This window comes from Eptesicus fuscus, chromosome 5, assembly GCF_027574615.1.
Source record: "Eptesicus fuscus isolate TK198812 chromosome 5, DD_ASM_mEF_20220401, whole genome shotgun sequence".
Lineage (NCBI taxonomy): Eukaryota > Metazoa > Chordata > Mammalia > Chiroptera > Vespertilionidae > Eptesicus > Eptesicus fuscus.
In genome coordinates this window covers 84,223,372-84,238,468 of record NC_072477.1, presented here as the reverse complement: position 1 = coordinate 84,238,468, position 15,097 = coordinate 84,223,372, and the positions used below count along the sequence as shown (strand labels likewise).

The following is a 15,097-nucleotide window of genomic DNA, read 5'->3' as shown; positions in this document are numbered from 1 at the left end:
TAAACTTGAAAAAGAAAAAGCTGGAATGCATCCTGTATTTTTAAACTGAAATAGTTTTGGAGGTTATCTATCTATCAAGAAAGATAAGTAGGAAGATTTATAAAATTAAATCTATATATTTAAAAGCCTAATATGCAAATTGTCTGCTCAGGAGTTTGACCAGGAGACTGGGAGTTCGATCGCTCACTATGACATGTGGTGAGCATCAGGGGGCGGCACAGAATGAAGGAAAGCCCCAGCCAGCAGCTGGGGAAGGGAGGCCCCAGCCGGCAGCTGGAAGGCCCCAATTGGCCCTGATGGCCGGCCAAGCCTAGGGACACTACGCATGCATGAATGTCGTTCATGGGCCTCTAGTATAAATATAAAAGTGTGTGTATAGGTACATACATATATTTCTTAGCTCTGTTCATTGAGAGGGCCTAAGGACTGGGACACCCTAGTAGCAATGACCAGACGCTAATTTCTAAATACTGTTCTCTACAAAAAGCAACCAGGGCTCCTTAGACAAATGCTTGAATCCTGGGCTGCGACAGAGAGAATACAAGATGAGACTGGCTGCAAGATACAAGCTCAATATGTAAAAGTCAACTGGGTGTCTACACACTTGCAATCCCAAAAATGAAATAAACTAAAAAAAAAAAAAAATTCCATTCACAATGGCACTAAAAATATAAAGAATAAATTTAGCAAAAGAATTGCAAGATTTATATTCTATACATTATATAACATTACTGAAAGATCAAAAGGAATGGAAAGATACTGCATGTTCATAAATCAGAAAATTTAATATTGTTAAGATGGCAATTCTCTAAAAATTGATCTACAGATTCAAAGGCAATCCCTAACAGATCCTCAGGTGGCTTCTTTATAGAAATTGGTAAGCTAATCCTAAAATTAATATGGAAATTCAAGGACCCAAAAAGCCAAAATAACGTTGAAAACAAAGTTCAAAGTTGAAGAACTCAATTTCCAACTTTCAAAACTTGTTACAAAGCAAGAGTAATCAAGACAGTGTGGTACTGGCATAAGAACAGACAAAGGTCAATGGAACTGAGAGTCCAGAAATAAACCAATGTAACCACTGTTAATTGACCTTTCATTGGGGAAAGAATAATCTCTTCAACAAATGATGTTGGGACAATTGGATGGTCACATGAAAAAAAATGAAGTTGGACACCTTACCTCATACCATACATAAAAATCTGAAGAAAACCCAGATTTGGCAATGGTTCCTTTCTTTCCTTTTTTTTAAATCCTCACCTGAAGATATGCTTACTGACTATTGACTTTAGAGAGAGAGAGAAACATTCGATGAGAGAAAAATATTGATTGATGCCTCCCATACGAACCCTGACTGGGGATTGAAGCCGCAACATGGATATGTGCTCTAACCAGGAATTGAACCTACAACCTTTTTGGTGTACAGAACAATGCTCCAACCAACTGAGTCACCAGGCCGGGGCTGGCACTGGTTTCTTAAATATGACATCAAAAGTATAAGCAACTAAAGAAAAAATAAATTTAAATTAAGTTTAAAATCAAAATTTAAAAATTTTGTGTTCCACTCTAACTGGTTTGGCTCAGTGGATAGAGCGTCGGCCTGCGGGCTGAAGGGTCCCGGGTTCGATTCCGATCAAGGGCATGTACCTTGGTTGCAGGCACATCCCCAGTGGGAGGTGTGCAGGAGGCAGCTGATCGATGTTTCTCTCCTATTGATGTTTCTAACTCTCTATCCCTCTCCCTTCCTCTCTGTAAAAAAGCAATAAAATATATTAAAAAAATTTTTGTGTGTTCCAAAGGATACTATAAAGAAAGTGAAAAAAAAAACACAAAATGGGAGAAAATATTTGCAAATAATATACTCAATAAGGGTCTAGTATCCCAAATATGTAAAGTACTTTAACAACAAAACAATAAAAAGACAACTCAGTTGGCTGAGCAACATCCCATGCACCAGGAAGTCACAAGTTCAATCCCCTGTCAGGACACAGGCCCGGGTTACAGGCTCGATCCCCAGTAGGGGTTATGCAGGAGGCAGCCCATTGATGCTTCTCTCTCATTGATGTTTCTATCTCTCTCTTCCTCTCCCTTCTTCTCTCTGACATCAACAAAAACATATATTTTTTAAAAGTATAATAAAAAAAAAAGACAACTCAATTAAAAATTAGATAAGAAATCTGAATGGACATTTCTCTAAAGATATACAAATGGCTAATAAGCATATTAAACGATGCTTAATATCATTAGTCATCAGAGAAATGCAAATCAAAACCACAATGAGATACACATTAGGAAGGCTAAAGATAATAAAAAGTACTAACAAGGATATGGAGAAATTGGTTTCACAATTCCGCAAAAGGTTAACCTTAGAGTTATTGTTTTACCAAGCAATTCCGCTCCAAGGTGTTTATGGACATAACAGAAATGAAAACACATGTCTATACAGACATATACACAAATGTTTATAACAGCCAAAAGGTGGAAGCAGCCCAAATGCCCATCAACTAATGGATAAACAAAATTTGGTATACTCATTCAATAGACTATCTTATATATATAATAAGAGGGTAATATGCAAATTGACCCTAATGGCTGGGAATGACCAGTTGCTATGACGTGCACTGACCACCAGGGGACACACGCTTACTGCAGGAGCTGCCCCCTGGTGGTCAGTGCGCTTCCACAGGGGGAGTGCTGCTCAGCCAGAAGCTAGCTTATGGCTGGCCACCACAGCGGCAGTGGCGGGAGTCTTTCCCGCCTCCGCAGCAGTGCTTAGAAGAGCGGGCCTAAGCTGTCAGTCGGACATCCCCCAAGGGGTCCTAGACTGCAAGAGGGCTCAGTCCAGGCTGAGGGACCCCCTAAGTGCACAAATTTTCGTGCACCAGGCCTCTAGTTATTAAGTAATAAAGAGGAATGAAGTACTGATACATGTTACGATATGAACTTTGAAAATACTATGCTAAAAGAAAGAAGTCAGATACAACAGACCATGTATATAATTCCATTCATTTGTTAAGAAACAAAGAGTAGCTCAGGATAGGAAGTGGAGGTGGAGGATATAACAGTTAAGGAGATGAAAATGTTCTAAAAATTAATTATAATGATGGTTGCACAACTCTGAATATAATGAAAACCAATGAACTGTACACTTTGTACATTGTAAATGGGTGAATTTTATGGTAGGTGAACTATATTTCAATAAAACTGTTGTAACAAAAGGAAATAGGAAGGGACTGATAAATTGTGCCTCTTTTAAAAACGGCATAGTTGAGTTTATGCAGGGTAAAATAGAAAGCCAGGCATCATTAACTAAATAAGACACAAAATATGTGATTTTCAATAATTTAATTAGTAAATTCATTCAACAGTAAATAATGAAGATGCTTGTGATTTGTTAGCTATCTATCCAATATCCCCTTTCTCCCTCTACCTTGTTAAAAGAATCCAGATTTTGTTTGGGGTAGCAATACACTTATCTAAATATTAACTTCCACAGCCTCCTTTGAAGCTAATTCTACCATGTGAGGCATAAATTAAAGCCTTCTGGGAGTTTTGGGGAAAGTTTAGCTTTCCTGATCTAAATGAACAGTCAGGGGTGGCATATCCATTCTCCCCTTCCTCCTGCCTTGAGCAAAAATGTGATGTTTACAGCTGCAGCTGCTACCTTGCATCCATGAAGCAATAAGCAAGCCAATGAAAAGCTACAAACTAAAGATGATAGATCAGAAACATAGAGGGAGCCTGAGTCTTTGATTACCTCATAGAGCGGCTATACTACCTTGGACATCCTACTTCCAGGCTTATTATTACCTTAGAAAAATAAAATCCTACTTTTAAGCTATAGTGTTAGGTTTTCTGGTTTTTTGTGTGTTTTTTTAAGCTAGACTCAGGCTTAATCAATAAAATTTTCTTCTGCCAAAAAAATAATTTTAATCTGTCAGACTGGTATTTAAAATTCAAACATAGTCTCAAAAAATCAAAGTGGAGAAATGAGTAAGGGAATTTCTGATTTTTCACACTGGATATCTTTAGATTTTTAAAAAATCTGTTTTCACATTCAAGAGTCAGGAAAATAAGAACTCATGTTACCTGGCACATTCTGTCAATGTTTTCTTCAGTTGGCATTACAAAATACACTGCAGGAACATCTGGAATAGGATCTCGATCCGAGTGCAAAAGCCTAGAAGACAGAAAGAACATAAAACTCACTTTTTTCTTAGTCACTTATCTAAAAAGACAGTTTAAATCATTATTCACCAAACTAGGAGTTCATTAGTTCAAGAACAGTAACCAGTACTCTAAAAGCTCTTGCTGTAATTATTTATTTAACCCAGCTTTTTCCTTGTATCAGTGTTACTATTTATGTAGCAAGATCCTAATCTCTTAGTCTTCATTTCTTACTAGGTGTACCGGTTAATAATGGTGGATTTTGTAATCAAAGGAAACACGATAATTTTAAGAAAAACATCAAAAGTTCTTTATTCAAAGTAATGTCCATCGCTTAGCTACACATTTCCCCCATCTTTCAGGTAATGTGTGGATACCGTCCCAATAGAACTTTCCTTGTTTTGAGGCAAACCATTCAGAGACCCAATTTTCCACTTCATCATACGTTTTGAAGTGCTGCTCAGAAAGTGCATGTGCCATCGATTAGAACAAGTGGTAATCTGAAGGAGCAAGGTCTGGTGAATACAGTGGGTGGGTTAATACTTCCCAGGCAAGATCTTTTAACGTGTCTTTAACTGGTTTTGAAGTGTGTGATGGTGCGTCATCATGAAGCAAAATTACTTTGCCGTGTCTTCTGGAACATTCCGGTCATTTCATGATCAAAGTGTGGTTCAATTTGATGATTTGTTGTTGGCTGCGATCAGTATTAACAGTTTCACCTGGTTTTAGAAGCTCATAATACATCACACCTTCCTGATCCCACCAAATGCAGAGCACTGTCTTCTTTCTGAAGCCATTTGGCCTTGCAGTTGATGTTGATGGTTGACCTGGATCAACCCATGATTTTGTGCATTTGGGATTCTCAAAATAATTCCACTTTTCACCACCAATCACAATTCGATGCAAAAAAGACTTTTTTTGTGTGCCGTTGAAGCAACATTTTACTGATGACTTTCAGTTTTCCATTTGTCTTTCATTCAGTTAATGTGGCACCCATTTTCCTTCCTTTAAAATCTTTCCCATTGCTTGTAAATGATCGGAAATTGTTTGCTGAGCAACGTTTAATCTTTCTGCAAGTTGTTTTTGAGCTTGATACGCATCTTCATCCAATAATGCTTGTAATTGTTGGTCTTCAAACTTTTTTGGTTGACCTGGACGTTCTTTGTCTTTCACATCGAAATCATCACTTTGAAAGCGTTTAAACCAGCGTTCACAAGTATCTTGAGATGGAGCATGCTCATCATAAGCTTCCCGAAGTATTCAGCAGCACTTTTCTTCAAAATAATGAATTAAAACTTCCCCCAAATGCTCTTTTTTTGGCACAAAATTCGACATTTTTAAGTGTAAAAATATCTGATGTTAACACCTTCAGAAAATTTGACATATGAAGTTTTGAAGCTTGTTTTCAATACAACAAAATAGCATACATATCAAATTGCATATATATCAACATATGTGTAACTCCATCTACTGAAAAAAATCCGTATTAACTGGTACACCTAGTATACTCCAGTTGTCTTACTTTTAATACCTCTTCTAACAATGTTCTTCTTGAAAGAGAACTTAAAGCACATTCAAACTGAATTTTATTCCCATTTTTCATAGAAAAAGGGTTGGGGAGGTGAGTGGAAGGAAAGTGAAGTTCTCCCAAGAGAGAAAAAAACAGAAAGCTGAAAGTCTTTGGAAGCAGTAAAAAAGTTTAACCATAACGTCAAATATATTTTTTAAATGAAAGATATATAAATGCTTCCTTTACGAGAATTTTTTTTTTTTTTCTACATAACAGAATGCATAAGAGATCATCTAAGCATTCAAAGATTTTTATCACTTGATAATTTTCCTTTTTACAATACAGGCCCAGTATATTCATTCAAATATCCAATATCAAATCACAAAAAGTCTTTATTCTTCATTGTAAGATTTTACCGGGCTTGTATCAGGAAATAGAACTAAAATTTGATTTCTACAATATTCTATAGTCATCCTTCTATAAGCAATATCCTATGTACAATCTTTTGTGTGTCCTTCTATATACAATATTGTAGTCATCCTTCTATAAAGAAGAAGAGAGTGAAGAGGCACATGCAATTTATCAAACATATAAGAAGCAACATAATCAAATAAATTCAGTAGTTAAGAAGACAGCATAGATAGCCTCCTATGGTGATATTAAGTCATTACTTCATAGTTACTTAAATTTTTCATATTAATGGTAAACTAATTTAAAAAGTATATGTAAATTAAATAAAAAAATGTTCAGAGCTGGAAGAGATCTTAAAACAACCAGTTCTTTTCCTTCACATAAGAGGGTAAATCAATCTGTAGAAAAAAATATGAGAGAAAATTTAAATTCTGAAATTAGAAATTCTTAGGCTGAGTATTTATTTTTAACATAAGAAGTAAAGGGTTGCCCTCGCTGGTTTGGTTCAGTAAATAAGAGTGTTGGCCTGTGGACTGATGGGTCCCAGGTTCTATTCCAGTCAAGGGCATATGCCCGGGGTTGGAGCTTGATCCCCAGTGGGGGGCGTGCAGGAAGCAGCCAATGAATGATTCTCTCTCATCATTGATTATTCTTTCTCTCTCTCACTCTCCCTTCATCTCTGAAATCAATAAAAATATATTTTTTTAAAAAAGAAATGCAGCCGAAACCGATTTGGCTCAGTGGATAGAGCATCAGCCTGCGGACTGAAGGGTCCTAGGTTCGATTCCGGTCAAGGGCATGTACCTGGGTTTCAGGCACATCCCCAGTGGGGGGTGTGCAGGAGGCAGCTGATCGATGTTTCTCTCTCATCAATGTTTCTAACTCTCTATTCCTCTCTGTAAAAAATCAATAAAATATATTTAAAAAAAAAAAAAAAGAAATGCAGGGTTGAATAAAAGAAGATTAAAAAATGTTATTCTATAAAATACCATAACTTAACATTATATTCTCTATAAATGTCCCCTAATGATTTTAAGGTACCCAAAGAAGTCTTTAACAACTATCTGAAAAGAAATGCCATTATTAGAAATATGTTAAAACTCACAGATGCAGAGTGATTCCCATGTCTCTTAGCTCCTTCACAGATAGAAGAGGAGAGATGATATCCTGGCCAAATCTGTCATAAATGAGCACCTAATAAAAAATTGTGGTTTTTAAACATCATTATCAGTGAAAAGTCAATAGAGAGACCATACTAAGACAATGTTGGCATACATTTTATTTTAATCAATCAAGTATATTGAATTCTTATACATATATCAACTTAATATCCTCTGGGGAGGATTTAAAAAAAGAGAGAGAGAGAAAGGACATTTCATATACAATAGCTTAGGTATGGAAGCAACCTAAGTGTCCATCAATAGACAACTGGATAAAGAAGATACGGTACACATAATCAATGGAATATTACTCAGACATGAAAAATAATGAAATCTTTCCATTTGCAACAACACTGATGGACCTAGAGAGCATTATGCTAATTGAAATAAGTCAGAGAAAGATTTCACTTACATGTGAAGTCTAAAAAACAAAACAAATGAGCAATAAAAACAGAAACAAACTCATAGATATAGAAAACAAATTGATGTTGCCCGGGTTTCAGGCTTGATCACCAGTAGGGGGCCTGCAGAAGGCAGCCTCTCATCTATGTTTCTCTCTCATCGATGTTTCTATCTCTCTATCCCTCTCTCTTTCCTCTCTCTAAAAAAATCAATAAAAACATTAAGAAAAAACAATAAACAAGTATAGTTTATGCAAGGGACAATAAGGAAATGACCATAAATAACGAGGAAGGAAGGGGGAAATTAGGGGATATGCTCAAACTTAAACTATGAATAATTCAATATAGATAGCTTTAACCAAAGTACTTCTAAGGACTCATGGAGAATTTTCAAAATGCCCCAAACTGTAACCAAGGTGACTTGTTCTTAATTCCTAGCAAGAGAGAAATTTAAAGTGATTATAAACTGATAAGTTTGAAGCTAATGGATTGCATTATCTTTTTGAAGAAAGAGCTAGAGGGAGCATGAAGTTTAAAATGAAATAGCTCGAATAGGAAGTTTAAAGGTTTCTCCAGCATTTCTCGGGGAGAAAGATTATGGATTGCTTTCTGATCCAATTACCAGTTTTACTGATAGTTTTATATATCACAAATTAATGAAGTGGCTTTTTTGTTGTTGTTGTTTTTTTCATTGATTTCAGAGAGGAAGAGAGATAGAAACATCAATGATGAGAGGGAATCACTGATTGGCTGTCTCCTGCATGCCCACTACTGGAGGGGGGTGGCGGCGGGTATCGAGCCCGCAACCTGGGCATGTGCCCTTGGCCGGAATCAAATCTGGGATCCTTTAGTCTGCAGGCCAATGCTCTATCCACTGAGCCAAACCGGCTAGTGGCATTTTCGTTTACAGATCACTCTCTCAAGTGGACCAAGTGGACCATTAAAATGGACCAATCCCCAGAGTCTCACTAACCCTGAGCAAGCTTGCAAGATCCAAACTCTGGATTAGCAGAGCTAAAGAACAAAACATAAGCCAGAGTAAAGACCTAAGAGAGGGGTGCTGCCCAGGAGATCAGGATTACCTAGATGAAATGCTACTATCACTGCCTGTCTTACTCCATATAATATTTATCAAAAAGATTCATATTAAGAAGTCATGTTAAATAAAAATAAAATATTCATTCATTACCACTAAAATGTGCTACTGTTCAGTATTAACAAGAAATTCCATCCAATCACCACCAATAAGTGCTGAGAAAAAGGAAATAGTCCCCATTAAAATAAACTCTCCTACCTTCCATACTGGTTCTCCAGTGCTGTTTTTAACATGAGGCACATTGAAATTCAACATACGTTTCAAAGCCACTGGAAATAAAAAGAGTCTCATTAAATATAACATTTTCTTTTTAGGATTTCACTTTCCTCCCACATTTATTACTACCTCAAAACAAAATACACAAATTATTCAAGTAAAACTAATTAATCAAATGACTGGGTATTGAGCCTGAAACTCAGGCATGTGCCCTGACTAGGAATGGAACCGTGACCTGCCTCATAGGTCAATGCTCAACCACTGAGTCACGCCCATTGGGCTATTTTGTGTTTTTTTATTGCTCATCTGTTCATGTGTTACAAATAACAGACTCAGATGTAATTAATTTTAAGGAAAATAAAAATTTCGATGTACTTCTATGTGAAGATGAGATGGCCAAATAGGGTAGGTACTCTTTAGGCGATTTAATTTTTAAAAGATTGGCAACACTAAAATCTACTTAGTTGATTTTAAAAAGCATTTTGAATAGGTTTTATTATTAATACAGAATAATCTACAAGCCCAACTCCTACTAGATAATTACATAATGCTCCAATTACCTGAATATTAATTTACAGCATATTCACTCACTCACTAGAAAACCTTCTATTAAATGCTTGTTTCTTGAGGCAGGTAAAATAAGAAATTGCATTTCAGATATATATTTGCATCTTTTTGTGTGTACATACAGACATAACATTTTGGTAAAATATTAGTACCTAATGCCCAGCCAATAATTCACATTGCCAATACTAATTTATACCTACTTCAGTAGCTCATGGGTTTTATGGTATTATCCCATCTAATAAAAGAGTAATATGCAAATTAACCATCACTCCACTACACCCACAAGCCACGCCCACAAGCCAATCAGGAGTGAATATGCAAATAAACCCAACCAAGATGGCTACGACCACAGAGAGTAGGAGGGAGGCTTGGGTTTACCAGGCGATGGAGGAAGCCAAGCTTTCCGCATACCCTGGCTGGCCCAGGCCTCCGCTTAAGGCTACAAAGTTTCAATTTTGGAAGATAAATAAATTTCAACAGAAATGGCTGCCACCACGGAGCAAGCAGAAGGCTTGGCTCCACTCAAGGCTACAAAGTTTCAATTGTAGAAGATAAATAAACCCCAGATACCAGGGCCTCCGCTTGGGTCGCCGGGGGGCTTGGCTAGCCTGCAAACCACCAGAGGCCCCTCACCCAGGCCGCCCCACACCCCAAGGGAACCCCCACCCTGATCCGGGACACCCTTCAGGGCAAACCAGCTGGCCCCCACCCGTGCACCAGGCCTCTATCCTATCTAATAAAAGAGTAATATGCAGATTGACCAGCACTCCAACACACAAGATGGCTGCCCCCTGCACGCCCCCTACATGTGGTCAAAGATCCTGCCCCCATGTGAACACAAGATGGCCACCACAAGATGGCCAGCAAGGGAGGGCAGTTGGGAGGGACCAGGCCTGCAAGGGAGGGTAGTTGTGGGCAATCAGGCCAGCAGGGGAGGGCAGTTGGAGGGACCAGGCCTGCAAGGGAGGGCAGTTGGGGGCAATCAGGCCTGCAGGGGAGGGCAGTTAGTGGTGACCAGGCCGGCAGAGGAGGGAAGTTGGGGGCAGACAGGCTGGCAGGGGAGCAGTCAGACATCAATCAGGCTGGCAGCGGAGTGGTTAGGGGGTGATCAGGCGCAATCAGGAAGGCAGGCGCAATCAGGAAGGCAGGCAGGCAAGCCGTTGGGAGCCAGCAGTCCTGGATTGTGAGAGGGATGTCCGACTGCCCGTTTAGGCCCGATCCCGACGGGCAGTCAGACATCCCTCGAGGGGTCCCAGATTGGAGAGGGTGCAGGCTGGGCTGAGGGACCCTCCCCCCCGTGCACGAATTTTGTGCACCGGGTCTCTAGTACAAAAAATAAACAAACAAAAACCACTTTGCATAAAGATGATTAACACATGAGGCATAGCAGGATGAACTCTCCCACTGTGCTTTAAAAGAGCTCTTCCTCCCACCTCCAGACAACAGAGATGCCACCATCCTGGCACTCATGGCCCAAGAGAGAAAATCTTGTTTCTAGGAACAGCTGTTCACACTCTTGACACAGGACAACTGGGAAGAACCACAGCCTGAGCTGCATGTGAGCCCCAGGTGTAGAGAGTTCTCCAGAGGCAGGCCTCGGCTAAAGGAGAGGCCAGTAACAGCAGGTATTTGCCTTCTCAGCCCGATCTAGATGAATATCCCCAAATCTGAGCCTGGGCTAACTTGTTAACGGGGATTTTGACACAGTGGATTTGTTAATAAAGCAAAGGCCTGTGTCCAAATAATATATAAGAATGTAATTTTACTTTCATCAGAGTAACACCCTAAAGGCGTAAATCATTGCTTTTAGCTCAAATGACAAACTAATTTTCTTTATTGGCCCTAAACATATTATCCACAGTTTTAGATTTGGTTAATGTAGTTTCACCCTTGCCTGAAATGTTTTTTGTTTTTTTTCATTCATTCACTATATAGTCATTCAACAAATGTTAGTAGTGTTTACCATCTGCTGGACACAGCTTTAGTTGTTGGCACTAAACAAAATAGACAATAAAAATTACCTATCCTCCAGTAGTTTCATTTTAGTTGGGGGGAAAAGACAACAAAATAAATAAAACATGTGGTATGTGAGATCATGGTAAGTGCTATGGAGAAAAACAAGGAAGGGAAGGGGGAAGGAGTAGTGGTGTAATTTTAAGTAGTCAGGAAAGGTCTCCTGAGTAGGTAACATTTGAATAAAGGCCTAAAGGAAGTGAGGGGGTGAGCCACAGATACCTCTAAAAGAATATTCTAAATAGAAAAAACATATATAAAGGCTCTGAAGTAGGAAGTCTCGTGTGTTTAGAAAAGGTAATAATAATAATAATAATAGGGAATGAGGTCAAAAAGTTAAGTGCGAATCAGATCATATGGAACCTTGTGGACCAGCGGTTGCCAACCTTTCGGACCTCACGGACCACCAGTGGTCTGCGACTGCTGTATTAGACCACTGTCAAATCACTTTGGCTTTTACTATGATTGAAATAGGAAGCAGCTGGAGGGTTTTGAGCAAACATGTAACATTTGAGTACCGTGCGAAGAAAAATGAGGGGGACGGGGATGTAAAAGCAAGGAGGCCAAACAGGCAGTTACTACAGAAATTAATGGTGGCTTGGACATGGGTGATAGCAACGACAACGGTCAGATCCTGGAAATGTCTTCAGAATAGAGCTGACACCCCGGCTGGTTTGGCTCGGTAGATAAAGCGTCAGCTTGCAGACTGAAAGGCCCGGGTTCGATTCTGGTCAAGGGCACATGCCGGGGTTTTGGGCTCAATTCCTAGTAGGGGGCATGCAGGATTCTCATCACTGATGTTTCTCTCTCTCTCCCTTCCTCTCCCTGAAATCAATAAAACATATTTAAAAAAAAAAAATCCAGAACAGAGCTGACAAGATTTACTGACAGACCTGATGTGGGATATGAGAGAAGTCAAGAAAACTCCCAAGGTTTTTGACCTGAGCAACTACACGAATGGAGCTGCCATTAATTGATATGGGGTATACTGAGTTCAGAGGACAGACTAGAGAGATAAACTTGGGGATTGTCAGTATGTAGATAATACCTATTTATACAAGAGGCTCAAGAGATCACAATAGAGAAAGTAGTTGATCTGTGGTTCTCCAATGCTCAGAAGTGAGGGAGCAGAGCAAGAACCGCAACACAGAGGCATGCAAGGACCATGGTAACACAGGATTCTGCCTGTTGAGCTAAAGGCAGAAATAGAGAGGGCAGTGGTCCAGGACACATGCACAAACAAGATGGCTTTTGAGGTGACCTTTAAGATGAATAAAGATTCTTCAGAGAGGCAAAGCAATAAAACAGGCATCTGCAAAATGGAGATTATAATACATATAAAAATCACTAATACCATGCCCTAGCTGGTTTGGCTCAGCCGACAGAGCGTCAGCCTGTGGACTGAAGGGTCCCAGGTTCGATTTCAGTCAAGGGCACATGACCAGGTTGCGGGCTCGATCCCCAGTGTGGGGCATGCAGGAGGCAGCCGATAAATGATTCTCTCTCATCATTGATGTTTCTCTCTTCCTCTCCCTCTCCCTTCCTCTCTGAAATCAATAAAAAAATATATATTTTAAAAAAAATCACTAAAACCAGTGCCCGGCAATACTAAATGCTCAATATATATCAACCATTATCTACCCAAATAGATCGCAAACTCCTCTGTATCGCACTGTCTGGTACTTGGAATATCTGAGAATTGACTGTGAGTTATTTCCCAAAACATTCTCAATATATATCAGGGAGATGTTTAATTCTGCGACTATAACATGTATAATAGGGTTTGTCTTTCTCTGAAAATAAAACAGAATTCGTGGGTACTAAGATAATAAATGATTAATCTGGCATAACCTATCTAGTAATGATGTGCAGTCTTGCTATAATTAACTTTATTTCTGCAGAAATTTAAATTATGCCGTTAGATTTAAAATTCTACATTTTCTGCATATAAAAATTACTACCATACAATTTTCATTTTTCAAAAAGCTCCTTTGTATTGGTAAAGAGTGCTCCTTCACATCTTATTTTTATTTTAATATGTAGTATAACCTAATTCACTGAGCTTCATTAAGCTGTCAGAACCATACTTCAAAAACAAGTGGGGCTTCTATTTGCTTCCATAGATAAAATGAATGGCAAGTATTCCGCAAATCTTATTAGAACTTTCATATATTTAAGTTATGCCTGCCTTCATCTGCTAGCTTATATTAAATTACCTGTTGGGGAAAGCAGAACACAACTCAGTATGCACTGTGTGTCATTATCAGTCTGAAGTCTGCCATTCATTTTTTCTTTGAAATCCAAAGGAAGGAATCAAGCACAGCCAAAACCCCTGCTATAGGACACATTAATCATAACCAATTATTTTCCTATTCAAATTTATATGCAACATAAAATAATTACAAGAGACAGAATTTACAAGTATGCACATTTCTGATGGCTTATTTCTATTAGCTCCTCAGAATTAACAGCTTGGTAACTTTTAAGACAACTGGCTAACAGGTATAAACCACCAGTTTGTAGCTAACAGGTAAAATGCAAGTTGTCTAAAAAATTAAGGCAAAACTAAGAATATCTAAGATAGAAAAAAAAAAATCAAAGCTCAAGGGAAGAAATGTATACTTTTTTCACTACGTTTCGCTGTATATACTGTATATGTAGTTTGAAAACACTAATTAGTGAAACCGTTAAAATGGTAAGGCTATTCTTTTTTTTTTTCTTTTCCCCATTGCCATTCTTCAATCCCATTCCAGCAAGCTGGTGAAATCACCAGGCATTTCTCAAGTACCCCCAATGATTGAGTCCAAAGGTGAAATGGCCGAACCGAATGTAAGTTCCCTGAAAAGAATACGTGTTTTTTAACTGTGGTGGGAATGCCAGAAAACGAAGCTTTCAACATTAACACGGAGAGAACTGAACCGTGCACAGAAACAAGCCCAGAGAGGCAACACCGGGGAAACTGCCACCCGCCGAGCTTGTCACGACGGCCTCGGAGCTCCGGAGGAAGGAGACGGAGCAGGACCACACCGGCCGGCCCCCCGCACAAGCCCTTCTCCGGCTCCCGCAGGAGGGGCCGGGTTCCCGAGTCCACGGCGTCTCTTCCCTCAAAACTCAAAGGGGAGGGGCTCTCGGAGCTCCGGGAACGGGATCACACTCCCGGCGGCCCGTCTCCCAGCTCCGTGCGCTGCGGCCGAGGCCGGCGACCGGCAGGGGAAGAGGGCGTCGCACCGCAGCCACAGAACCGCAGGGAGAAGGAAAGGAAGGGCTCGGTACCTGTTTGTCTCTCCCGAATACTAGCTGCCGCCATCTTGGCTCCCACCATCCACTGCCCGGCCGGCGAGTGGAGCCCGAGGTGACGTGGCCGCCGCAGCCGCCCCGGAAGCAAAGCCCGGAGGGGCGGGGCCGAGGGAAGTTCCTGGGGGCGACCCTCCCACGGCGGCAGGACTTTGAAGCCCAGGGCGGGTTCAAGCCTGCACCCTGCAGAGGTTTTCTGCTGCGGAATAGTGGGCGTTTTTATTCTGTCTCGTCAAGCCACGCCTCTCTAGTGGCAGCTGCT

General features: G+C 39.8%; 1 protein-coding gene across 5 annotated transcripts in view; it reads right to left on the bottom strand.

Moving 5' to 3' along the window:
• The window catches only part of SCFD1 (sec1 family domain containing 1), a 121,357-nt gene extending 106,465 nt beyond the window's left edge, over positions 1–14,892 (bottom strand). For 2 of the 5 annotated variants that reach the window (XM_054716502.1, XM_054716503.1), the window contains exons 1-4: positions 14,815–14,891; positions 8,944–9,014; positions 7,194–7,282; positions 4,090–4,180 (exon numbers count right to left, since the gene is read on the bottom strand). In XM_054716502.1, the coding sequence (XP_054572477.1) occupies positions 4,090–4,180; positions 7,194–7,282; positions 8,944–9,014; positions 14,815–14,863 (300 nt within the window). In that variant the 5' untranslated portion in view covers positions 14,864–14,891. Of the gene's footprint in view, positions 1–4,089; positions 4,181–7,193; positions 7,283–8,943; positions 9,015–14,814 lie in introns of all 5 variants that reach the window. The other 3 variants (XM_054716504.1, XM_054716505.1, XM_054716506.1) reach the window with 3 other exon arrangements.
• Positions 14,893–15,097: the final 205 nt, after the last annotated feature.